We start from the raw sequence: 26,290 nt of genomic DNA, 5'->3' as shown, positions 1-26,290 counted from the left end.
GGAATCAGTGGGTTTATAAAACATCAGTAGATAGCTTGTCTCCAGTAATGGAGACAGAGAGAGATCAAGAAAGGGAGGGAGGTGTAAGAAGTAGAATAAGCATAAGGGCAAGGTGGAAACTGGAGGGAAAGTTGATGGATTTGACGAGCTTTGCATGGGTGCATGAAGCAGCGCCAATGCAGTCAGCAATGTAGCAGAGAAAGAATTGGGGAACATTACAAAGGAAGGCTTGGCAAGCAGTCTACTCCACACAACCAATGAAAAGGCAGCACAGCTGGGGCCCATGCGGGTGCCCATGGAGAATGCAGGAGGAGCTGCTGGAGCAATCTTTGAGGGTGAGGACCAGTTCTACCAGATGGAGAATGGTGGTGGTGGAGGGGAACTGGTCGGTTCTGTTGACATGAAATAAGTGGAGAGCTTTAAGGGTTTCTTGATGGGGGATAGAAGAGTATAGAGACTGGACGTCTATGCTAAAAATGAGACAATCAGGGCCAGGGAAGTGAAAGCTATTGAGGAGCTTGAGACCACATGAAGTGTCACAGATCTAGGTGGGAAAGTACTTAACTGAGATACAAAAAGTGAACAGACATAAGAAAGAAGAAGAATAGCCCTTAACTCAGCAGTGGAGTTGTCAGGGCACCATCATGACGGTGTTTCTGTGGCAAGCTACTCTTGTTTTTACGAGGCTGAGTTGCTAGCTCGATGCTCAACCCGACTTGGATTCGAACTCGGGAACCTTCGTTCCGGAGTCCGACGCTGATATTATTGCACCACCAAGCGGGACAGGCATAAGAAAGAATAAACCAAAACTAAGATGGCATTTTAATCATTTCAGCACCTCACAAAAGGCTTTAGTTTTTAGGTCTATCTCCTAAATTACATGATAAATTCAAGAATATTTAAATTAAAAATCCAATGTAGGTTCCAGACTAATCAAACCAAATGAAAACCACTTTAAAAATCTCAAATGCTGTTAAGGATAGATGGCCAATTCACACTGTTACTAAAACATTTTTAATGGACTAGATAAGATGTTTAAGACATTTTCCCTTAAGTCAAACTAAAATGATCCATTACTCTTACTGCAGAAACACTCACTTGATCATTTCAAAAAGCTTTGGATCGGAAACCTTGATGTTACGTGCCACATTCCAGGACAGATGAATCATAGGAACAATAGATTTCACACTCTGTAACTTGTTCCATTCATATCTTTCTACGGCCAGTTTATATTGATTTGCTGTAGAGTATACAATTAATCTTTAGTTCAAAAGTCAAAACACAGAAAGAACAAACAGCTGGACATCAAGTCTGTTTATTATATAAATGCTTTTAGTTCCCATGGCAATAACTCAGTGTATACAATATTAGACAAGAGATATATGGATGTTTCATATTTTGTTCTATGAACACTATCCTTGAATCAGTTTAAAGAAAAACAAGTAATTAAAACGCAAATTCCCCCCTCCCTTAGGAATGATTATTATTTTTCTCATATAACCCTGAAAATAACCTGCTGTTATAAAAGGCATGGATAGCATGCATTGGTTTGGCAGATACAATTTTCCTACCTGTCAGAGGCCCGACATTCCAAGCAATGTTGTTGCACCATCCAATAGCCTGAACCCAGTGTACTGTACCAGCATTTATCCACACTAGGTCTCCTGGGCGCTGAATAAAGCGATATACTGGTACATTAGCCTCATAAAGATCCTCTAAATTTGGCCACCATGAGCCCATCAAAAAATTTATGTTATTCCTGGCAAAGAAAATAAACAATTTTGAATGTTTGTTCAATATTCTTTCTATTACTTATTACTTCTTTCCAGTACTAATTTTAATTCCTCCTTCTATACACATCTTCTCCAGTCAGAATAGACAAATTATTTACTACTGTTACTAAACTGAGATTTGCATGACTTAAGAATTGATCTTTCTTGATCTCCATGCCATCACATGAATTGGTTTTGTTCTCTCCCAGCCATTCCCTTGACTGCAATTTAAAATAAGTTTGACTTCTATGTTTTCTTGGTTCAGATACATCATCAACTTGAAATGCTAGCTTTGCTTCTTTCTTCATATATGCTGATTACCCAGGGAGTACTTCCAATATAGATTCCCATTTTATACTGTTATACAGCAACTGTAAAAAATGAGTGTGTAACTGCCTTTACAATGGGAGGCAATTACATTCTCCCTTTATACAGTTGCTGGCAGGCACCCTAACATGTTACATACCAGCTCAAGCCCGTAAGTTACAAGCAAGTTCCAGTATCTGAGGATTTAGGAAAGGGACAACACCCTCTCAATCACCAGCGAATATACTCAAACCTAGACTTATGACATGAGGAGAGTGACTCATTGAAGTTTGAGGATGGCTGGACTCAACACCGTCATGACACACTCAGTTGTAATACTGTTATAGAGGTCATTTCTTCCAGCTGTGGTATACCAGGTAAGACTCTAGCTCCTGGAGAATTTTGCATTTGATTTTTAGTCTCAATTTTACCGGAATCAAGTGGTGTTACGATATGAAATGCAATCACTCTGTCTGGAAATCAGTTTTGTTATCTGAATTGGAAAAATGCGTAGCTGACCCCAAAATCACCACCAATGTTACTTTTAAATCAAATGTGATAGCATTGCCAATGACCCCTTGTCAGTTTTCTAATGATTACGAATAAACAAATGGAACAACATCTACATTTAATGATACTGAATTTTGGCATTCTTCTACTCTTTAGCATGGGTGCACTTTGCACTGGACAACATATCTTCAACATTAGAGATGCAATCATGTTGAGACTCACAGCCACTTCTGGAATGCTCAGACTTAAGGTGGAGTTATTAGAAGGGAAATGAGTCAGGAGTCGAACATGGACAAAAGCAAAATCCTGGGTGACAATTTCAATAGCAGATGAAAAATATAGGGACTATGTAATATTTCTGTAACAGAGACCATATAGTATTGCACTGCAGCAGGATGGAATTGTTGAGATCAAATATTTCCATTTCCAAGGATGACCCAGTCTTGCAATTCAGAAACTCAGGAAGTGAGGCAACATAAATGGAGGAGAATAAACAGGAAACAGATCAGTCCTTTATCAGGACACAGACACTTCGAGCAATAACACCTCTGCCAACCATGATGCCAAATTAAATTAACCCCATCTATGATCCAAACCCTTCCATTCCTTCATGTGTCTAAATAACTCAAATCTAATCACAAAATACACTTCGAGAGGATAAAATATTATGTCACTTTTGCCAGGGGCCTCCTATGGAATCACTCAATTATGTTTTAATTGTGTTTCAGAATTAAAAATACCCTTTATGTTGTATGTCTTCGTACAACAAAGAAATATTCTTACTTTTCACAGAAGTCATTCATAACTGCCCAGTATGATTCGGGTACAGCAAACCATTCACAATCTCCAGGACCTATATTAATGTTAACAGAGCAGAAATTGTTGTTTTCTTGATGACCTATAAGGAAAAATAAAACACTTTGATTACAAAATGAGCTCATTTCAAATTTATACTATATTTTGTATCTTACAAGCTATTGTATGTGGTATACAATAAATGATTCTAAATGGAACCATTGAATAGTATTCTCCTAATGTGATCTATAGAATTATTCAACGAAGTTATAGATACACAAAACCTTTAATACATCAAGGCTGAACAAGAAACAATTATTTTCTACTTATTTCTATTTTGCTTGTTAGAAAAACTATTGATTTGATAGCATGACTTTCTTTAAAAAATGTTATTCTACCAAAAGGTATGCATAAAGCAATGTTCAAAGGAACTACAGAATATGCAGCTGCATTTTTATCTCATTAGATTGAATTCCTGATGAAGGGCCGCAGCCCAAAACGTTGATTGCTTATTCCTCTCAATAAATGTTCCTGACCTGCTGAGTTTCTCCACCATTTTATACTTGTTAATCCGATGCAACATTCTGGTGAATCTCCTCTGCACATTCTCTAAAAGAAACACATCTTTTCTGTAATGTGGTGACCAGAACTCAGGCAGTATTCCAACTAAAGTCAGACCAATGCTTCATGAAGTAGGAGAATAACCTCCCTGCTCTTGCATTCAATGTCCAGACTAATAAAGACCAGTATCCCATATGCCTTGCTAACCAATTTATCAAAATGTACTGCCAACCTTCAAGGACTCCTGGATGGCAAGATACCTCTGTTCCTCAATATTCCCTAGGACCAACTGTTCATCACTATTCCCACACAAACTATTTACATGCAGAGACCCAAAGTGAATCCAGCAGCCCACCCTTGGAAAGTTTTCTAAAAGCCAGTAAAATTCCTAACTCCTGACATCTAATATCTATACATTTGGTCTTCCTTGTTCACATTACGCCTAAGTATGCCATGAAGTGTATCAAACTCTTGAGGACCTAGTTGCACTGCAACTACTCAGTTATCTATTCAAACAGCATTTTTAAGGACATCATTAAATTTGGTAAATAGGCTTTTATTTTCAAAAGAAAGTCATGCTATCCTCAATTATCCCCAGCTATTTTTAAACACAAAAGTTTTTGCAGATATTGGAAATGCAGAGCAACACACACAAAATGCTGGAGGAACTTAGCAGGTCAGGCAGCATCTAAGGAAGGGAATGAAGTTTTGGGTCCTGATGAAGGGTCGTGGGCCAAAATGTGAACTGTTTATTCCTTCCATAGATGCTGCTTTACCTACCGAGTTCCTCCAGCAGTTTGCATGTGTTGCTCAGGTATTTTTAGGTGATTATGGATGCATTCTAGGAGCTTTCCATATAGCTGATATTATATTAGGCTATCTTTCTCAAGCAAATGAACTACTTTAAAAAGCATTGAAACCCTGCAAGTTTGAAATTACAACTAAAAATGATGGACAGGCTCAAGTAGCATGTGAAGGGAGAAATTTAACCCTTCAGTTAAATGACCCTTCACCTAAAACTTGTGTTTGATCACTCAGGTCAAATGTTAACTCTCATTTCTTTTTAAATTATTAGAAGCCATACTGCTTTAACAACCTTGGATGAAAGCCACAGGTACAGAATTAGGTAATTCAGTCCATTCAGTGGAGTTCTTTCAACACCATTCCCTGTGACCCTTGAGCAACTTAACAACCAGGAACCTATCAAATGCCAACGTTGCACTTGCCTTCATTACTACCTACTCAACTTGAAAGTTACCCTTAAGGGAATCCCAAACAAGGCTTCCCATGTTCCTTTGTCCCTTCCTACCAAAGTGCATTGCTATGCACTTACCTAGACTGTCTTTCCCAACCTGTCCATGTCCTTCTCCAGGACGCCTGCCTCTGAAACACTACCTATTCATGCACCTATCTTGGTATCACCTGCAAACCTGGCTACAATGACCTGTCCTAATGAAGGGTCTCAGCCTGAAACATCAACAGTACTTCTCCCTATAGGCGCTGCCTGGCCTGCTGTGTTCCACCAGCATTTTGTGTGTGTTATTACAATACCATCAAGTTTTTTCATCCAGACCATTAATGTATACAGTGAAAAATTACAGATCATGCAGAACTCGACTAGTCACCAGCAGCCATTCTGATAAAGACCCATCTATCCTCATTCTCTGACTTCTGGCAGTCAGCTATCTCATCAATGTTCGTGCCCTGCCTTGCCATGAACACCATGGGCTCTTATCTTGTTTAGCAGCCTCATATGTGTCACGTTGTCAAAGGCTTTCTGAAAATCCAAGTAAACAAGATCCATCAACACTCCCATGTCGAACTGGTTTGTTACCTCCTCAAAGAATTCTAATTATCTTTTGCCTCTTTCCATTACATTTGCAATTTGCCAATCCTCTGAGACTCTCCCAACTCGTGTTTCATGAAAGATCATTAGTAGTACCTGCACAATCTCTTTAGCTCCCTCTTTCAGAACTCTGCAGAACAATCCATCTGGTCCAGGTGATTTACTCACTTTCTCCCTGCTAACAGTCACTACACTCACCTCTTCCCAGACTGTCTTGAGTGTCTGGCATATTACTGTGCAGACTAATGCATAATACCTATTTAGTTGCTTTACCATTTCTCAGCTCTCCATTGCTATTTCATTAGCATCATCTTCCAGTGGTCCAAAATTTAAAATAAATTTACTATAAAAGTACATGTACTTCACTATATACAACCTTGAGATTCACTTTCTGTGGGCATTCACAGAAAGCACAAAAAACACAACAAAATCAATAAAAGGCCACCCACAACAGGACAGACAAACAATGTGCAAAATACACCCAACTCTTCAGATACAAAAAGAAAAATAATAAAAAATAAATAGGCAAAAATATCCATAACATAAGATGAAGAGTCCTTGAAAGTGGGATCAGTTCAGTGATGAGATGAGCTGAATGAAATTATCCCTGCTGTTTTAAGAACCTTATGGTTAAGGGGTAATAACTTTTACTGAACCTGGTGCTGTGGGTTCTGAGAATCTTGTACCATCTTCCTGATGGCAGTAACGAGAAGAGAGCATGGCCTGGGTTATGGGGGCCCCTGAAGACAGACGCTGCTGTCTTGTAACAGCGCTCTGTTCCTGTACCCAACGGAAGGGAGGCCTTTTCCCATGATGGACTTCTGCCAGTCTTGCCTTTCTTATCATTAAGTCCCTGGGATTTATTACTGTCTTCTGACCTCTTGCAGTACATCTTTACTCTTAATTCTGCTATGTTGTTACTCCTTTATAATCATTCTTCCATAGTCAATAATATATCAGAAATTGCTCTTGTAACACTTTAGCATTATTACAAAAGACAATGAATATGAACTTCAATGCTGTTTGATTGTTCAAATAAAAAGTTATCAGCAACAGATATCATTCTCCACTCGGTAGACAATGGAAAAATAGTGAAATACTGATAGTCACAAAGAATTATAAGTTATTTTTATTTGGTGACAATCTCAAACAATAATGATATACTTAATACACACTGATTTCTGTTATTGCATATGAATCAATATGTTCAAAAATACAATACACATGAAAATTACTACTTCCAGAACAAAACAAGAAAGCTTATTTCACTTATTATTTAGCTACTTCACACAATCACTAATATTGCCGAACACAAAACTCCACTAACCTGGAGTCCTGCTTCCTGGAACTTTCATATACAGCTGGACCGTATTCATTCCAAGAATAGTATGGCCCACATGGCTCAACAGGTTTCCTGCTGAGACCACACGTACAAAGGCAGGCAATTTTGTTAATTCATGTAGTTGCGATTTCCACCTGAAGCAATGAGCAACAAATGTCTAACAGTGCAACAAAATACATACATCAAAAGCATTAAAGTCATCTGTGCAGTTAGAAACATACAGGTTGACTCAACCATATGTTCAAATTATTTATACGCAAGTTCACTGCCATTGTATTTCTGAACTGCGTCTGCTAAATTGATTTTCTTGGACAAAGGAATCTGCCATTTTCCAAGGACCTCTCTGGTCATTTATCAAGTTAAAGCAAAGAAGGTAAATATTAGGAGGCTTCCTGATGAAACAAGGTCATAGTCCCAAGTGAACCTTCATCTTCACTGTTGGTACCTGGTTAAAACTACTCGTGTGTCAGTGGATCCGATTCCATTGGTACAGAGAATGGAAACATTATCACGTCCTCTTACAGCACAGGGATTGGCAAGGCCATGCATTAGGGTTAGTTATTATTGTCCTGACTGAGATTCAACAACTCATAGCAGACCACGTCAACATGGTACCTTCCTGATTTGTATCATTCATTAATGATTCCACTGCAATATATTTCCCTGATGAGCAATAAAAAGTAAGTTTTGTCCGTCACAGACTCAAGCCATTCCAAGCCAATTTGCAACCTACTAAGCATTTGAAAGTGCCACATGGAGAAATATAATGACTTTCAATCTCTATTAATAATATAATGCTAGCTGGATGATAAATATTGGGCATTGTCAAATGTCCTAGATTAAAGACAGCAAAGAAAAAACAATTGGTGTTTTTGTAATAAACAAAAACTAGTTTTGAACTGGTCTCCTCAGTGTGAATCTTTCCAAAATTATTCCTGTGGCGACCCACTTACTGCGCAGGTGAACCGGCTCACAGATAGCCAGCGTGCGGGGGGGAGACTTTGGTAATGCACCTCTGATGTAATTTCCGCCCGGAGAGGGCGGGCACTAGGGATTAAATGCCAGCACCACGAAGTTTGAATAAACTAGTCTCGAAACGACTTACCGACTGCGTGTCGTTATTTCAGCGCTGTGTGTAGCACATCACTACACCCCTAAAATTTTTGTTGCCTTCAACTCCCAGCATTTATCAAATTCAGAGTCATGGAAATTGTTTTTTTTAAATCCCCGATCAGTCCTACCCTCAGTCGAGACATCCTCCTGCTCTTCACATACAGTGCCTATAAAAGGTATTAACCCCCCGCCCCCGGAAGTCTTAGTGTTTTATTGTTTTACAACATTGAATCACAGTGGATTTCATTTGGCTTTTTTGACTAATCAACAGAAAAAGACTCCTCTCTGTCAAAGTGAAAACAGATCTCTCCAAAGTTATCTAAATTAATCACAAATATAAAACACAAGATAATTGATCGAATAAGTATTCGCCCCTTTTAATATCGCACACCAAATCATCACTGGTGCAGCCAATTGGTTTTAGAAGTCACATAATTAGTTAAATTGAGATAATCTGTGTGCATTGAAGGTGTTTCAATTGATTGTAGTAAAAATACACTTGTATCTGGAAGGTCCAATTGCTGGTGAGTCAGTATCATGGCAAAAACTACACCACAAAGACAAAAGAACACCCCAAGTAACTCAGCGAAAAAGTTATTGAAAAGCACAAGACAGGAGATGGATACAAGAAAATTTCCAAGTCACTGAATATCTCTTGCAGTACAGTTAAGTCAATAATCAAGAAATGGAAAGAATATGGCACAGCTGTAATCTGACTAAAGCAGGGTTTACTCAAAAATTGAGTGACCATGCAAGAGGACTAGGGAGAGAGGGCACCCAAGAAACTATGACAACTCTGGAGGAGTTACAAGCTTCAGTAGGTGAGATGGGAGAGACTGTGAATACAACTGTTGCCCAGGTGCTTTATCAGCCACAGCTTTATGGGAGAGCAGCACAGAAAAAGTCACCGTTGAAAAAGACTCACATGAAATTTCAGCTAGAGTCCGCCAGAGGGCAAGTGGAAGACTCTGAAGTCAGCTGGAAGAAGGTTCTATGGTCTCATGAAACCAAAATGGAGTTTTTTGGCCATCAGACTAAATACAAAGTTTGGTGTAAGCAAAAATACACCATCCCTACCTCCTGGTGCTGGCTGCATCATACTGTGGGGATGCTTTACTGCAGCAGGTCTTGGAAGGCCTGTGAAGGCAGAGGACAAAACAAATACAGCAATATACAGTGAAATCCTGGAGGAAAACTTAATGCAGTCTGCAAGAGAACTGTGACTTGGAAGATTTGTTTTCCAGCAAGACAATTACCCCAAGCATAAAGCAAAACTGCACAGGAATCCCCATGTTCACTCCTGATCCCCATGCATTGTGACAGAGCTTGAGCAGTTTTGTAATGAAGAATGGGGGAAAAAAACTGCAGTGTCCAGATGTGCAAAGCTGATAGGAGACCTATTCACATAGACTCAAGGAAGTAATTGCTGCCAAAGGTACATCTACCAAATACTGACTTGAAGGGGGTGAGTAATTATGCATTCAATTATTTAGTGTTTAATAACTGTAATAAATTTAGACCAATTTGTAGAAAATTGCTTTCACGATGACACGAAAGACTTTTCTGATCAGTGTCAAAAAAGCCAAATTAAATCCACTGTGACTCAGTGTTGTAAAACAATAAAACATGAAAACTTCCAAGGGGAAGTGTATTATTTTTATAGGCACTGTATGTGTAGAATGCCTTGAAATGTTCCTTAATCCTACTCTCCCAACGCTTTCTCTTGTCCACATCTAGCTTTCCTAAGATCCTTAAACTCATTCCCAGCTATCTTATAACATGCAAGAGCCCTGTCTGATCTTCACTTCTTAAACTTTTTTCTTAATTTCTTTCTTCCTCTTGACTACATGTACCCCTCATGTCACCCTACCATCCTTTCCCTTTCTCACTGGGACAAACCTAACTAGAACATCAATGCAAGTGCTCCCTAAACAACCTCCACATTGCCAATGTACCAGTCCCTTTAATTTGGTTTCCAAATTCTGCAGTAAAATTTTCATTTACCATAACATTCTGACATTTACTGTAACATCTGTTTCCAGCTGACACTCCTAAGTTCCTGCCTAAAAGCATCATGATTAGCCATCCCATACTATCTGTTCCTATCCTTTATCTATGTTAAAGGTCAGGGAGATGTAGTCTAAATTTTTCAATGCAGAGAGATCTTAATGGGTTTAAAGATAAGGCATTCCCCACTTAAGATATCTTTTCTCGCAGAGAATACTGTGTCATTGGACCTGTTCCTGAAGCTGCAGTAAGAGAAGGGAATGGAAGATTGCTGGGCATAGGTAAGATTGCTAAACTGAGTCTACAATCAGATCAGCAAGTGACCTACTCCTGTTCCAAATTTATATATTTCTGCATGTTTCTAGTATCCAGAATCAATATAAAAGTTAATAATCATGAACCTATATTTCAAAATATGTACAAGTATTCAACCAAAATCAAACAATTAAACTAAAATAATGATCTTTTCTACCAAGCATTCTATAATTCCTAGTCAAATGAACAGATCTGCAATTCCTGTACCACATTCAATTGCAATTTTTTCCAGAACAAGAGCTAGGGAATTTCAGTTTCTGTGGGAAACTGGTGGCACTACTCCAAACCAAATTTTGGACAGTAGTATTGACAAAGATGTTCAGAAGCTCACTGCAACTACAGTGAAAAATGGCAGCAGTTCCATATGGAACAGAAAGCTAAATCAAGACTATAGTTATTTCCAAATGCATACAGTTTTTGTTTATCTGGTCCAAGATAATTCTAACATCTTTGGAAATTAGATGCTGCCTATGCCATTTGTTTATTCAGTAATGTTATTTGCACTCTACTAAGTATCCAGAATATCACTTTCATAAATATTGCATTCCAGATACTTGCCACTCAGTGAAAAAAGCACCCCCCCTTAATCTCTCCCCCCTTAGCCTAAATCTACATCCTGTAATTTTATCTACCTCTAGTATAATTAGCAAGGATTCATCAACTGATCTCAGATGGTAGCAAAGGCATTTATGATACTTGGATTTTCTTGGTTTACTCTCCCCTCCAACTGTCATTTCTTTACAACTTAAAATAATCCCTTTTAAAAACTTCTCATTTCTGATAAAAGGACACCAACCTGACATTTTAACTTATTTCTTTTTTAATACATGTTGTCTGTTGAGTATTGCCAATCTCTCTGTAGCTACCCTAAGCACCACACAAACACTTTAAAATGTTACCTCTTGAAACTTTTGCTCCTGATGTACCATTTGAGTACTTCACAACACAGCTCAATTAATACAGGTGGTCCTTTTCCAGTAATACTCTTCTGGTATCATATCACAATTATAAACATCATTAACATAGCTAGACATCAAATGTCATTTTTTAAATTATTGAACATTTTGTAAAGTCACACAAAAATGGCACTTACTTTTTCTCATCTGACAAATCAATGTTGGTCCCAAATTTAATGGTTTTAAATGGACCTCTCCTCTTTTTGCTACCACTGTTTAAAAAAACAAAAAGTAACCAATGTAAGTATTATTAAAATGGTTATTTCTTGAACTTTTGATATTTCAATTGAAAAACTTACTTATCAGAAGATGTGGATTCACTATCCGATTGGTCTTTGTGATGGCTATTTCTTTTCTCATTTTCTTCCTGCGAGTAAAGGATTGTGAATTACAAACTGATATACGTGCACCTTCTTAAAACATCTGACCTTCCAATTTTATCATCAATTAAGAAATTCACATTGAACAACTACAGAGGGTTTGTGAAAATATTCTTCAGCAAAAAAAAATTCATTTTAAGATTTTGGATTACTATTGTATTTCAGTAATCTTTAATTAGATATTGTTATTTCACTATACCTAGAATGAGATAGAAGCTTCTGAAATCACATATAAATGTTATACTTCTAGAAAAGAATCAGAACAGGATGTTTGGTTGTTAAAACACAAATGGATAGAATCTAATAGAAATGGAGAAAAGAGCAAAATGACTTTGTAGTTCTAATCATTATTTTTTTAAAAACCAATTTTAAAGGAATAAAATCTGACCAACATAAAATACATTTCATGTTGCTATGAGCTAAACTCAAGTCTCTGCCAGTGGAAGACTAACCCGCAATGATTCCTGGAATGATGAGGCCTGGTATTGTGCATATTTGGCAATGGTGGTGTGTGATCTACTACTCTCACAGCGCCAAATCTTCTTCGTTCCAGTGGAGTCCCAGTTTTCATCTGCTGGCTGTAACAGTTGTGTTCGCACTTCCACTAAATGGTCATTATTTGCTTCTACCAAAGTTTTGGTGGAAAATAGACCTAGGTCTAAAAAGGTTAAAAATTGAGTTTGTACACAGTAATTATTGCTAGAATTATGAAAAATGAATTTTCACAAAACTAAAAATTCACTATATAAAAGAACGATTATTTCAGGACAGCAAGTGACAGAATAGCAATAGAGAAGTGAGAATTGGGCTACATTCCTCTTAGAAGGTGAGGGTATAGGGAGGGTCTAAGAGCTTACTTTCCTTTAATTAATTTATATAAATTCAGAGGTCAGCTCCAACTTTCCTTACTTAAATTTATCAGACTCTTAAGCAAAACTGTTGACATCGTTCACAGGTGCTTTATAACAGAACTCTGAATATTAATAACATTACCCTGATAGATCAGCATAGCAACTTCAAAAAACAAATACCCCTGTAATACCCACAATGAAAAATTCTCCAAAGACTGGTCCCTACAAGAGTCATGAGAGAAAAGTTACTTTGGACTCTTCAGATTTTTGATCCAAATGAAAAAAGGAATGGAGATATAATATTGCTTATTTTGATAGATATATAAAAACAGTACTCAAGGCAACATTTTCACTACCTCTGTATACATGACAATAATAAACCAATTCCAATTACAAGGCTTGTTGTTTGGTGAATTATAGTTGATACAGATTGAGAACTCCCTGCCATATTTGAAGTGTTATTAAACTTTTCCATCTTTGCAATTTATACATTGCTTGAACATTCCCTTTGCGTTATTTGAATTGATCTACTATACATAAGGCCATTCCTTAACTTTGCTTCTGATGAAGTGTTTTAAGAAGTGTGAGTGCTGGAATAATCCATGTTTTCTCTTTTTAGTTGAAAGGCACTTGGTTTTACATATTCTAGGTTTCTTTTACCTCTCACCTGGTAATGACTTCATAAGGTCAAAACTTTTAAAAGTCAAAAAAGCAGGACAAATTTTTTCCCCTGGTCAGACTATAGCCAATTTGTCATGACTAAATTTTGACTGTTGTTCTGTATGCATGCACCAGCAGATAGGAGTCAAGCTCAAATTTATGTCAAAATCAAGATTATAAAATAATTCTTGCTCCAAACTACCAATAAATCTACTAACAACTTTGGAGTGGTATTTATTTTAAAGCTCAATGCTGCTACTTTTGGTGGCCATGTAAGATTAAAGTTACATTTCCCTGTTGCATAGGACAAGTTGTAAGACAGATAGGATATCATCAACAAAAGTGAACTAATACTGGAAAATAAGTGTTAATTTTTACTAATGATATTCCACCTACATGAACATGAATGAGGTGAAACTCAAATTACATTGCAAGAGAGCACTTACATAACCAATTACTCCAAAGGAATCTCTGAGACAGTCATATAGTCAAAATATTTAGTTTCAATAATACACCCTCAAGATCAATTTTTGAAGAAAAAGTTTGTAAACCCTTTACAATGGCCTGGTTTTCTGCATTAATTACTCAAAATGTGGTCTGATGTTACAATAGACAAATACAATCTGCATAAACTAGTAACAAATTATTGTATTTTTCATGCCTTTATTAAACATTGTTTAATCCCCACAGTCTAGACTGGAAAAAGTATGTGACCCCTTGTATTTAATAACTGGTAGAACCTTGTTTAGTAGCAATAACCCTAACCAAACATTTCCTGTATCTGTTGATCAGATTTGTACAACAGCAAGGAGGAATTTTAGACCATTCCTCCATACAAACTGTTTCAATTAATCGATTATTTCTGGGATACTTTGCATGAACAGCCCTCTTCAGATCAAGCCACAACATCTCAACTGGGTTAAAGTCTGGACTCTGATTTGGCCAGTCCAAATGTTCTCCAAATGTTCAAATGGCCAGAACAAATGTTCTCTTTTAAAAAAAAAATTCTGCTGTTGATTTATTCGCGTTTTGGTCTATGAACAGAGACTTTAGCAAGTTCTAGAGATTTCTGCAGCTCTTTTGTTGTTACCATTGGGTTCTTTTCACCTTCTTCAGCATTGCACATTGTGCTCTTGAAGGATGCCCACCCCTAGGGAGAATAGCTACAGTACTGAATTTCATCCATTTGTAGACAACTTCTCTTACTATGGACTGATGAACACGCAGATCTTTAGAAACGTTTTTGTAGCCTTTTCCAGCTTCATGCATCTCTACAATTCTTCTTCTAAGGTCCTCTAAGTTGTTTGAGTGAGGCATGGTGCACAAAAACAGATCTTTCTTGACAAGTACAGGCTCTATCAGTAACCTTACTTTGTGTGTCTTAACAGGGCACCTCTACAACCCATACCACCAATCCCATCACGTTGATTGGAACACCTGACTCCAAATAGCTTTTGCAGAAGGCACGTTACCCCAGCGATTCACAAATTTTTTTTAACCTGAACTGTGATCATTTAATTGGTGTATTCAGTAGTGGCGAGAAATACAATTGTTCATATGCTATTAGTTTAGGAAGATTATGTTTGTCTACTATTGAGACTTAGATGAAGATCAGACCACATTTTACAAGTAATTAATGTAGAAAACCAGGTAACTACAAAGGGCTGACAAACTTTTTCTGCAACTGTACATAGTTTAAGTATGTTAATGTGAAACAATTGCAAGAAAAGATACTGACCTTACAGCCTAGTAGGAAATACAAGAAGAATTTAAATAGCAACTTTAACCATGGCTGTCACACTAACTCCAGAAAGGTTTAGCTCAGAAAAAATAATATAAGGAGTTAATATTTTGAGGTTAAAAACAACCTGAAGGAATTCAGCAGGTCAAGCAGCATCTGTGGAAAAGGGAAAGCTGACACTTCGAGCTGAATCCGTAAAAGTCAAGTATTGCTCTTCCCCTACCGATGCCACCTGATCCAGAGTTCATTCATCAGCTTGTTTCTTAGCTCTAGAATCCAATACCTGCACACTTGTCTCTCGCATTCTGATACATGAGATCCACAATTAAAGGAGAAATTCTAAAATACTTTCCAATAGAAGTTCACTTTTGCTCAGACTTGAGGTAGTTGATAAAATTGTCTGTAAGCTACAAATTTGCAGAGAGCAACTAATGCTGAAAAGAGGAAAGGGGTTAAAACGAAGATTATTATTCTATTATACTTAGATTGTAATACCTACCTAGCTTGAGAGCCCCAGCAAGGCCACGGATTACAGTAACAGGGTTGTTTGGATTCGTACAGAACTGATGAAGTGGAGGAAAGAAAGCATCGCGCTTGTTCTCTAACTGCATAAAGAAACACTTCATATTAGGTGTTAATAATAAAAATCGAGTTTCACACTAACTGTTATATGTAATAAATAAATATATAAACAAATGAAATTTTACTGGTCTGTTTATGTTCTACTTACATAAATACTAGGTGTAGGAGGGTTGAGCTTGTCCTTTGGCAGTGGTGGATAGGGTGGTGGTAGTGGTCGAGGTGGTGGACACTTGTCGAGTAAAATGCTACTATTAGATAAACCATTTCTCCCCAGATTTCTGAAAAATAGGCATTGTTTGTCACATTCAATTTGTTAACCCCTTTACACTTCGTACATGTAGCTGGAAGCTAAATTGAGTACATAGACATCGAGAAGACTTCTGATTGTGTGACGTGGCATTGACCAAACAGAATAAAATTACAAGATATAAATGGAAACACTGATCAAGCTCACTTATCCAAAATTTGCAAAGACAACATATTTACACATTTGTTCATATACATCGTTGATACAAAACTTGTGCACAATAGCATAACAGTCTCTGTAACTTAAAGAACTCATTCATCAGAAATAAAAGAACATTCCAAAGCTGTTAACACATGCAACTTAAAAGATCATTTAATCAATAATTATTTGTTAAAGTGCTTAAAATTGTTCCAATATTGAGAAATATGAAAGTAACTAAACACTGCACAAAATCACCTCATCCCAAGCTGATTAAAAGACATTCAGTCTGGAGTTACACAAACTTCAGGTAGCATCACTTCCAAACAGGCAAGAATGTGAAGAAATTAGTTTTTCTTGTACTACCGATATTTACATTTGGAAGAAACACAAGTCTGTTGATAAGATGAAGTGCCAATGTCACATTGACTTATTCTTTTGAGGTGAGAAATGCAAAATTGTTGGAACAATTCTGCGCACTAATGTATAGCAAGTATCCATGTCACACTAACACCATGAATATTGATAACAATCACATAGGCATGACATGTCACAGTCCTCCAACAAAAATGTATTCTAACTTAATGATAGCAAATTCAGATTTATGAACTAAGCCTGATATAAATTCAAATAATCAAATCAATAACCAATCTTAACCACATTGATCTAGGAAGGAATGTCTCAACATGAAAACTGAACTTTCCTATATAAACTTTACACGATTAAAAATCATACTGAAATTTATTACTACATCTACATACCATTACTTTGTTGGGGGGAGAAAATTCAAATGACATTTGCTTGCTTGGTAAAGATATTTGTCAAACACAAGTAACTTACTGCAGGCTTCTACAACTTTCATATATGCACAAAGGGTGGAATGCATTCTAACAAATGCCCCACCACCCTGCTAGCGGTGTATATTCCAACATCAGGCAGTCACTGGGTGAGCTGAGCACCGCGATCAACAGTCACAAGATAGCACACCCTGAAGACTTCCATATCATTGCGGGAGATCTCAACCAGGTGAGCTTGAAGAGGTCTTTGACTAATTACCACCAACATAATACTTGTGGAACCAGAGAAACCAACACATTTAACCACTGTTACATCACCATCAAGAACACTTACAATGTCATCTCATGCCCACACTATGGAAAGCCCAATCCCTGGTTGTACTTCTACTTCCGTCGTAAAGGCAGAGACTGAGGACTGTAGCACTAATGCTGAGGACCACAAACATATGGTCGATGGGGGTGGGGGAGTGGAGGAGTGCTTGCTTTGAATCGGTGGACTGGACAATATTCAGTTATCTACCTTTGAATCTGAGTGAATATGCCACAGTTGTCATCGACTTCATCAAGACTTATACAAATGAGTGGGTGCCTCCAAGAACATAGACTAATCAAAAACTACGGATGAACCAGGAGACTGACATTCTGCTGAGGGCTAGGTCTATGGCATTCAAAACCGGTGATTCAGAACTATAATGGTCCAGATATGACCTAGAGAAGGCTATTTTAAGAGCAAAAAAAAACAATTCCAATTGAAGTTAGAGACAGAAGCAGTGCACATCAGCTCAGACTACTGTTTATTGATTAAAGTTCAGTGTGCAACACCTTCATACTCTCAATTCTAATTAACAAGCCGAAAAACATGAGCCTCTGTAACTGGATCCTTGACTTCATCATCGGGAGGCCACAGTCAGTGCGGATCAGAAATAACATCACCTTTTTGCTGACAGACACCACCAGCACACCTCAAGGATACATGCTTAGCCCCCTGCTCTACACTCTCTGCAGCCACGACTGTGTGGCACAGCTTAAATGCCATTTATGTGACCACTGATGCCAGGCAGACAATCTCTGAAGAATATCGATAATGGCTGTGGTCACCTGTCTTGTAAAGATACTGCCTAGGAGGCAATGGCAAACCATTTCTGTGGAAAAATTTGATGATGGCACAACTATTACTGGCAGAAATTCAGATGATGAGGCATACAGGAGTGAGATAGATCAGCTGGTTCACTGGTGTCACAACAACAACCTTGCACTCAATGACAGTAAGCCCAAGGAATTGACTGTTGACTTCAGAAAGAAGTCAAGGGAACACACACCAGTCCTCATCGAGGGATCAACAATAGAACGGAAGGGTGAGCAATTTCAATTCTCTCAGTATCAACATCTCTGAAAATCCATCCTGGGCCCAACATACTGATGCAATTACAAATACAACCCTCTCACCGAGGCTCGTTAGCTAACCTCATTAGCCATGTGACTCCGAGGTGAGAAGGACGTCTTTCAAAAGCAATATACATCTAGAGTTGGCATGATTTGGGGTTCAGTCAAACAGGAATGTCAAGATGCTCTAATTAAAGGAACCTCAATTTGAGTGAATGCTGTGTAAATACTGCCCATGCACAGTTAGCCCAGAAATGACCTATTGTACACCAGCATAAAGTTATAAAGAAAGTGTATTCACCAAATTTACAGTTACAGGAAAAAAAAGAATTAAAATGGGCCCATTCCAGTTAAATCTGCCCAATGTTCACATAAACGTTAGAGCTTATTTCTGTTGGCGGATATATCGCTTCACTCACACACTGGACCCATGGTCTGTGTGAAAGCACCTGCCACAGCCTGAACTCCCCACGAAGACCATCTTGAACAAACTGGCTCTCTCAGGAGTACTGGCCCTTCCTCCTTGCAGTCATTCATCTGCACAAAGCACTTCTTGAAACGGGGACTCTCCTTCGATCGGCATTTTGCGCGTCTTACCTTGTGCCCTGTTCCCGCCAAAAGGAGGCCAAACCAAACTACTGTCCTGCAGAAATCTCTTCCCACCCAGCTCTCTAAAACCTTCTCTACATCCTACAATCCTGATTAGCTGCCACAACATTCCAAAGTTAGACAGCATGACTCCTCATCTTTAGCAAAAGCCAGAAAACTCTTAACAGCAGAACAGTTTTCTCTAAAAACTGCTAAAATAAAATACCTCACAGCATAACAGTAGAAATCTTAACCAGAGCATTACACAAAGGTGGGATGATAGCAACAGCATTTCATTGCAAGTCTGAGATCTGATGTCACCAATGACACAAATTTCTACAGATGTATCATCGAGAGCATATCAACTGGTTTCATGATCGCCTGTTACAGAGGAGCCACTTCACATGACAGGAAAAAGCTGCAGGGAGTTGCAACCTCAGTCAGCTCTGTCATGGACACCAGCTCCCCAGCATCAAGACATCTTCAAAAGGCAAGCCTCAAAAAGGTGGCATCTATCATTAACAATCCCCCATCACCCAGTACATACCCCCTTTGTATTGCTAACTACCTGAAGACACAGACTCGCCGTTTCAAGAACAGCTTCTTCCCGTCATCAGATTTCTGAACAATGAATTCACTACTTCACTTTTTTTTTGCTTTACATATACACACACACATATACAGATATGTATATACATATATTTTCATTATAGTTTATAGATATTTTTATTAAGTATTGCATTGTACTGCTGCTGCAAAACGACAAATTTCACGATGTATGCCAGTGATATTTAAAGCTGATTCTGTTTATAAAGCATATAATTTATGGTTTGATAGAAACACGAGTCGTTGTTGTACAGTTTAGAAACAGGCCTTCAGACATGATATACATGAAAAGCACTATGCTTATCTATGCTAATTCCACAACTATCTACATCTTGCTCATTCAATTACCCGTCCAGATGCTTTTTTTTTAAATTGGTCCTGCCTTCATCATCTCTTTTAGCTCAATCTAGATACCAACTAACCCTCAGATCTCTTTCAAACCGCTTCCCTTTGACCTTAAATTTATGCTCTTTTATTTAGAAACTGAATATGGATCCACATGATTTTAAAGGTAAACCTACCATTATCTGTGAAGCAGGAGATTAGATTTTAGATCAAAAAAACTTTTTACATATTTATTTCAAAATAGTTATCCTTCAACACTGATTAAGGCAATTTTTTCCCATCTATAGGCTTTGGTTTAATAAGTACTCTACATTTATTTTGATTGTGTTAGATGGCCTTTATATTTAAACTAACTAGGAGGCCATTTTTTCTAATGTACAAAACTCTGACACTTAAAATTCCAAGTAAAACAAATCTGAAAATATAAACATTTCCAAAAAGTGCCTTAGGACAGGTCTGTTCACCAAATATAACAACCTGACCTCCACATCTAATTTTAACTTCGGTAGCTTACATTTCTCTTCCATCAGAATTTCAGTACATACAGAAATCATTACACTGCACACTCAGGTTCCCCAAGTTGTACACAACTCCATATTTTTATCTGAATTCTAGTCCTTATAAACTTTATCTGCACTACTGAAGATAATTTTTAGAAGAAAGAATGATGTAAATCAATCGTAAATTGCAAACTGCTGAAAAATTATTAATTTAAAAAAGTGACCTATTTTCCTAGTTAACCTGGACTACTGTCACAACGTATTCAGCCCTTCTTTAAAGCTGTTATCCTTCTTATTATCCTCTTCCTCACAAAAGTTTCTTTAAAAGTCTGAATGTGCAGTTATAGTGATGTTATTATTGTAATTAAATTCAGGGAAAGGCAGTTGATTTCATTTAAGGGTTTCCAGTGCATGTTTGTATCATAAAATAAAGCACCTTTCTGATCAAATGGATTATTTTACATCTCTATAGATTAATGAGTAGAATACTAGTATCCTGTATTTCCTTTCAGAATTTTAGAATAAATCAGAACTTCTTAATAAAGCAAAATTACCTGCATGCCTTTAACACTTCTGATGAACTGGGGTATATAGACACAGAGGTTGAAGACGCAAGTTGAGGACTAGGTTTAAAAGAAGTTTTTGGTGGGTCCATTTTACAGGGGCTTTGAGAGTCCTCCCCCACACCTTTTCCATTAACAGTATGACCCAGTCCACGTTGAGGGCTGTTAAGGCTGGTAACACTATGAGCAGTAGTTTGTTCAGTGGATTTAGGAGATGGTGTTGCAGTAGAAACAGCTGAAGATGGTGAAGAGGCTATTGAATTTTCAGTCTTTGTGTGAACAGCTGGATGGATGTTATTAATTTTATCACAAGACACGGATCCCCCATTATTATTGGGTTTCCCCATCAACAAGGCCGAGAGCTGAGGATTGTCTGAACTAAGTACACCTGGTGACTTGGACTCTCCATGACTTGAAACAGCATTTGCTATCGCTTGATGGACATGATTAGGAAGTCCTTCTACGCTGGCAGTGCTGTTAAGTGTCCCTCCAGAGTGCCTGTTTGTTTCAGGCACTATTGATGCATTTCCTGAAGGCTTGCTCTCTTTGGTTAAGGTAATGCCTTGTTGTTCACCTGAGGTAGCAGTATAAGAGGAGAGGTGATTGAGAGCAGCCCCCTGTGTCGTTAGTGAATTGCTAGGCATGGCAGGGTGTCCAACCTGATTCTGAATACCAGTGCCAGCTGCCTGGAAATGCTGGGAATGCCCAGTGGAAGAGAGAGGTCGTTCACCATTAGGACCTGCCGAATGTGAACTCTGACCTTTGTTCAGCCCCTGAAAAAGAAAGAGCAGACATTGGAAAGTTAATATAAATGTTCTTTTTTTGTTTTCTTAATGGATATACCATAATTCAATCAGGTATCTTTCATGTGCTTCATTGGGACCCATTTGGTACCATAGGAAAGGAACAATATAAACAGAGAGATTTAAAAATAAATAAGTGGCTGAGAGATGCCAACACATTCATTACATTTAAAAGAGGTAGGAAGTGTGGCTGGGGTTCTCAGAAGTGCATCTATTCTTTCAATGAGGGTGGTATTAGTAGAGCTGATTCACAGTTGGTACAAAACTAATAAAAATGTTAAGAAGCATTTATAACTATATAACAATTACAGCACGGAAACAGGCCATCTCAGCCCTTCTCATCCATGCCAAACGCTTACTGTCACCTAGTCCCGCTGGCCTGCACTCAGCCCATAATTTAGGCCAATTACAGAGGTTAAAAAAATCAGAAGTGACAAAACAAGGAAAAATGCATTTTTACAGACACTATCTGTTTCATGCACACATGCCTGGACAGAAAAACATTCCTTTCATTCACCTGTTCAATGAATGAATTTAACTATTTCATGGGAAATTTAAGAGCCAATCACATTATTAACTCTGGTGTTACATAGAGGCAAATTTTTTCCCCAGTGCAGCAGATGAGATTTAGAATAATTTGATAGTTTTATGGCTGTTGTTATTACTGAATAATATTTCTCTTTAAAGTTCTAGATTCATAACTGGATTCTAATTCCATAATAGCTCGAGAGTGAACTGGAAGGGGTAGATTCCTTTTCCAGACTGATCAGTAACTATGGCATACAGACTTAAGTGATTAAAAGATTAGAAGGGAGAAGAGAATTTTTTTTAAACATTACAGTGAATATGTTGTTAAGTCTTCTGCCTGAACTGATGCATACAGAAATAAATATTCCAATACCCTGAAGAAGGGTTTCAGTCTGAAACATCAATCTTTTATTCATTTCCATGGATGCTGCCTGACCTAACCTGCTGGGTTCCTCCAGCATTGTGTACACAAAGTGCTCATTCTTCTGTTAAGAAAAAAATCTGCCCGAGTGATGCAAGATATTATTAGAAGAAATAACTAAATTTTCTTTTAAGGAATGACCAAATAGGCAGAGCGCTTCAGGAGAGGCCTCACACAGGCAACGAGCAAGAGTAGTGCACTGAACCCAGGTCACTGGAGGTGTGACACAGCAGCTCCACAATGTTATTTATGTAGGATTAGCAATTTTTAAAGGGCAAATCTCTCATAATACAGACTCTAACATAGTCATCAGGCTTTTCAAAGGAACCCCCTACTATTAATTACAGAGGACAAGGGCAGAGTCTTTCCCTGCTTCCTACCTGACTTTACCATAAAGCAACAGGCAAGTCATACGAGGAGAAACTTGTACATGCCATTACTATAATTTTTTTTCTGGTGTATTATCCAATTCTGGTCACCTAATGGAGGTGCAGAAACATTAAAGCAATTTACCACAATGGGTTAAGAGATTTCACTTATATGGTAAAACTGGGAAAACTAGTCTTATTCTACTAAGCAAATGAGGTCAAGAAGAAATTTATTAAAGGTGTAGAAAATCATGATTGCTTCAGATAGGTGAATAGAAAGAAACTGTTCTCGTTGACATCTCATTCCAGGACCAAGGGACATGCATGTAAAATTTTTCAGAAATTTGGAAAGTTAAACCAGTGTAGGATTTGTACAATGAATGGTAAGTCACTAGGAAATGTAATGGAACATGGACACCTAGAAATACAAGTGCATAGTTTGTTGAAAGTGGAATCCAGGGTAGACAGGGAGGTGAAAAAAGCATTCGGCACGGTGACCTTAACCATTCAGGCCTTTGAGTATAACAGCTGAGGCATTATGTTGCAGTTGTATGTTGAGTTGCACTTTGTACTACATACAGTTTGGTTACCCCATTATAGGAAAGATTTGGTTGAACTGGAAAGAGTACAAAGAATATTGACAATGATGTTGTCAGGACGAGAGGGTTTGAATTCTAGGGTGGTTGACTAGGCCTTTATTCTTTTGAATGTAGGATAATGAGGAATGACCTTATAGAGATTTATAAAATTATGAGGCACAGGTAAGATGGGATGTAGCAGTGTTTTCTGAAGGGTAAGGGATTCTAAAATGTAAGGGCATAAATTTCTGGTGAGGAAGGAAGAGTTAAAGGGGACCTGGTGGGCAAATGTTTCCAACAGAGGATGGTGAGTATAGGAAATGAGTTGCCAGAGGAAGAAATTGAGGCAGGTACAATGCCATTGCTGAAGTAGTACTCAGATAGATTCAGTACATATAGGGATATGCAAAGAATGCAGGAAACTAGGAGCAGATGTGTGGGTACCACAGTCAGCATGAACTTGTTGGGCCAAAGTGCCTGTAACCATGTTGTAATACTCCTTAACCACTGTTCTTTCTAAGCTTTACAGGTGCACACCGTGCAGTAACTATTTCTGCGCACAGTCTCTGTTGCTGTGCAGCTGGAATTTTGTCTTATATAATGTGCCCCACAGTTTTCAGGCCAAGTGAAAATTCCCTGCTCAGAGCAATGTTTGGACCATGCAACAGTAAAAAAAAGGAACTTTGTCTATGACTCTAACTGCTCCTCTTTTCACAGACGCTGTCAGACTTTCAAGTTTCAGATCCGCCACTTTTCATCAAAGCTGATCAAGGGTCTTGGCTCTGAAATGTTAACCTTATGTTTATAAATGTGATTACAGAATTTGTCTACATCCAGCCAAAGAGCACAGAAAAAAAATACATGTCCTCTTTCTGTGCTGTAACAAATCCAAAAAAATGATAACCTTAGGAAGGGCAGACAGCACTTCAATATCATCACTGCAGACAACTTAACAAACCAATTATATCAGTTTAAACCACAACCAATGAGCTCACTGGAATATGCCAAAACATAAAGAAAGCCAAAAGTCATTTAAGAACAAGATATCTTAAGCAATTATTTACCTGAGTGGAGTTAACAAGTTGGTTTTTCCACGGCTCCTCTGTGCTGCTGGTCAGGTTTGTGCGGTTTTGAGGTAGAGTTAGTGCGTTTTGCTGTAGGTAAGGCACATTTCCATTGCTTCCACTTCCTGTTATATGATTATTGCCTATAGAAATAGTGTCTGTATTACCCAGCATTCTTGTAGTGCTGCATGTTACTGGGCCCCTGGATGGTTCAGCAGGAAATGGTCCATTCGCCATTGGTTGTCCAGGAAGGGCAGGACGGATTCCAGACTGAACAATGCGATCAGGCACTCTGGTTAGAGTGACATGAGGCTGCTGACCAGAAACAGAGTTTGTAGGCAGTGATGATCCAAGCGTTGGCCCATTAGGGATTCCCGCAGGCCGTACCTGTGCAACTGTCGCCTGTCTCATCTGAACAAAACAATTTTTCAAAGTAAATAATTTCAAAAATTAGACAAGAAATTCACAACAAGAAGTAAATTGCATTGTTCATTAAATTATTTTACCAAGCTATCAAATTAATATATTTAGGATTTTGAAAGCCACTCCTACTGTAAAGTTTCAAGATGTAATCAAGTTGCTTAAGTTTATAAATTTATTTGAATCCCTGAGTTCTGCAGGTATCAAAGAAAATTTAAAGGAATTTTCAATTGTGTTTTTAATGTCACAATAATAATTAAGTTCTAATTTCTACCTGCTGAATAACTTAAAATAGTGAACGGTTAGCAAAAGGTAGGTGCCTGGAATTATTCATGTCTAAGGAAAATGCAGTTTTTGTTTGGCTAACTCATTGTAAAATCAAGAACCAAATAAATATGGTCACAATATAAACATAAAAGCAAAAGTTATTCCATTTCATGCAAAATGTTACTTTATTTTATGACCCACTTTCATTAAGGCTCCTTGCCAGTTGTGAAATCACTTTTGTTCCACGATTCAAAATCAAGCAAATTTGGTGCCAGAAATCTAATCTTGTTTAATGGCAGAATCAAGTGAAGAAAGTAAGTGTTAAGTTTTCAAAGGCAAATCTCCTGTGTTTAAAAATAGTTACTAAATATAACTACAAGTAGAAATAAGAAAGAAAAATTCAATGGTTTAAAATTCATTTTCATTAAAATCAGCAATTCAGTTTGTAACAGAAGATTAATATTCATTTCATAATCCTAATATTGAAAATAGCTTTTTGACTACCTTCAGCTTTACTGCATAGCTTGAGCAGTAAAGTGTCAGTCCCATACTTACTACATAAAGGCAACATATACTCTTACCTGATGCTGGTGCTGTCGCATTGAGGCAAACTGTCCCTCAAGCTGCTCCAGCATTTGAAGTTGAAGTTGATTCAGGTTCTTCCTGTTTGCACGCAACTGCTCCAAAAACTGGAAAAGTTCAATTAGTTTAAATTTATTAAAAATGCCAAAAAGCAGCAATATTTAAAACTTTACTCAGTTATTACTGAAGGCCTGGTGAATCATTGGTGGTATACAAGTTCACAGAATATAACAATATAAATAACAGTACATTTCTAACAAATTATAGCAAATTCAAAGCAAAGGAAATCAAATTC

At 37.7% G+C, this 26,290-nt stretch overlaps 1 protein-coding gene across 4 annotated transcripts in view; it reads right to left on the bottom strand.

Moving 5' to 3' along the window:
- The window catches only part of kdm6a (lysine (K)-specific demethylase 6A), a 218,775-nt gene that overhangs the window by 5,993 nt on the left and 186,492 nt on the right, over positions 1 to 26,290 (bottom strand). For 2 of the 4 annotated variants that reach the window (XM_059968281.1, XM_059968283.1), the window contains 13 exons: positions 25,995 to 26,102; positions 24,727 to 25,137; positions 20,956 to 21,737; positions 15,886 to 16,015; positions 15,655 to 15,760; positions 12,356 to 12,561; positions 11,823 to 11,890; positions 11,661 to 11,735; positions 9,323 to 9,382; positions 7,118 to 7,266; positions 3,372 to 3,486; positions 1,572 to 1,759; positions 1,099 to 1,240 (listed from right to left, as the gene is read on the bottom strand). In XM_059968281.1, coding sequence (XP_059824264.1) covers positions 1,099 to 1,240; positions 1,572 to 1,759; positions 3,372 to 3,486; positions 7,118 to 7,266; positions 9,323 to 9,382; positions 11,661 to 11,735; positions 11,823 to 11,890; positions 12,356 to 12,561; positions 15,655 to 15,760; positions 15,886 to 16,015; positions 20,956 to 21,737; positions 24,727 to 25,137; positions 25,995 to 26,102 — 2,540 coding nt within the window. The remainder of the gene's footprint in view (positions 1 to 1,098; positions 1,241 to 1,571; positions 1,760 to 3,371; positions 3,487 to 7,117; positions 7,267 to 9,322; positions 9,383 to 11,660; positions 11,736 to 11,822; positions 11,891 to 12,355; positions 12,562 to 15,654; positions 15,761 to 15,885; positions 16,016 to 20,955; positions 21,738 to 24,726; positions 25,138 to 25,994; positions 26,103 to 26,290) is intronic. The other 2 variants (XM_059968282.1, XM_059968284.1) reach the window with 1 other exon arrangement.

The sequence above is a fragment of the Hypanus sabinus genome, chromosome 4, assembly GCF_030144855.1.
Source record: "Hypanus sabinus isolate sHypSab1 chromosome 4, sHypSab1.hap1, whole genome shotgun sequence".
Lineage (NCBI taxonomy): Eukaryota > Metazoa > Chordata > Chondrichthyes > Myliobatiformes > Dasyatidae > Hypanus > Hypanus sabinus.
This window is presented reverse-complemented; position numbering and strand designations above follow the sequence as displayed.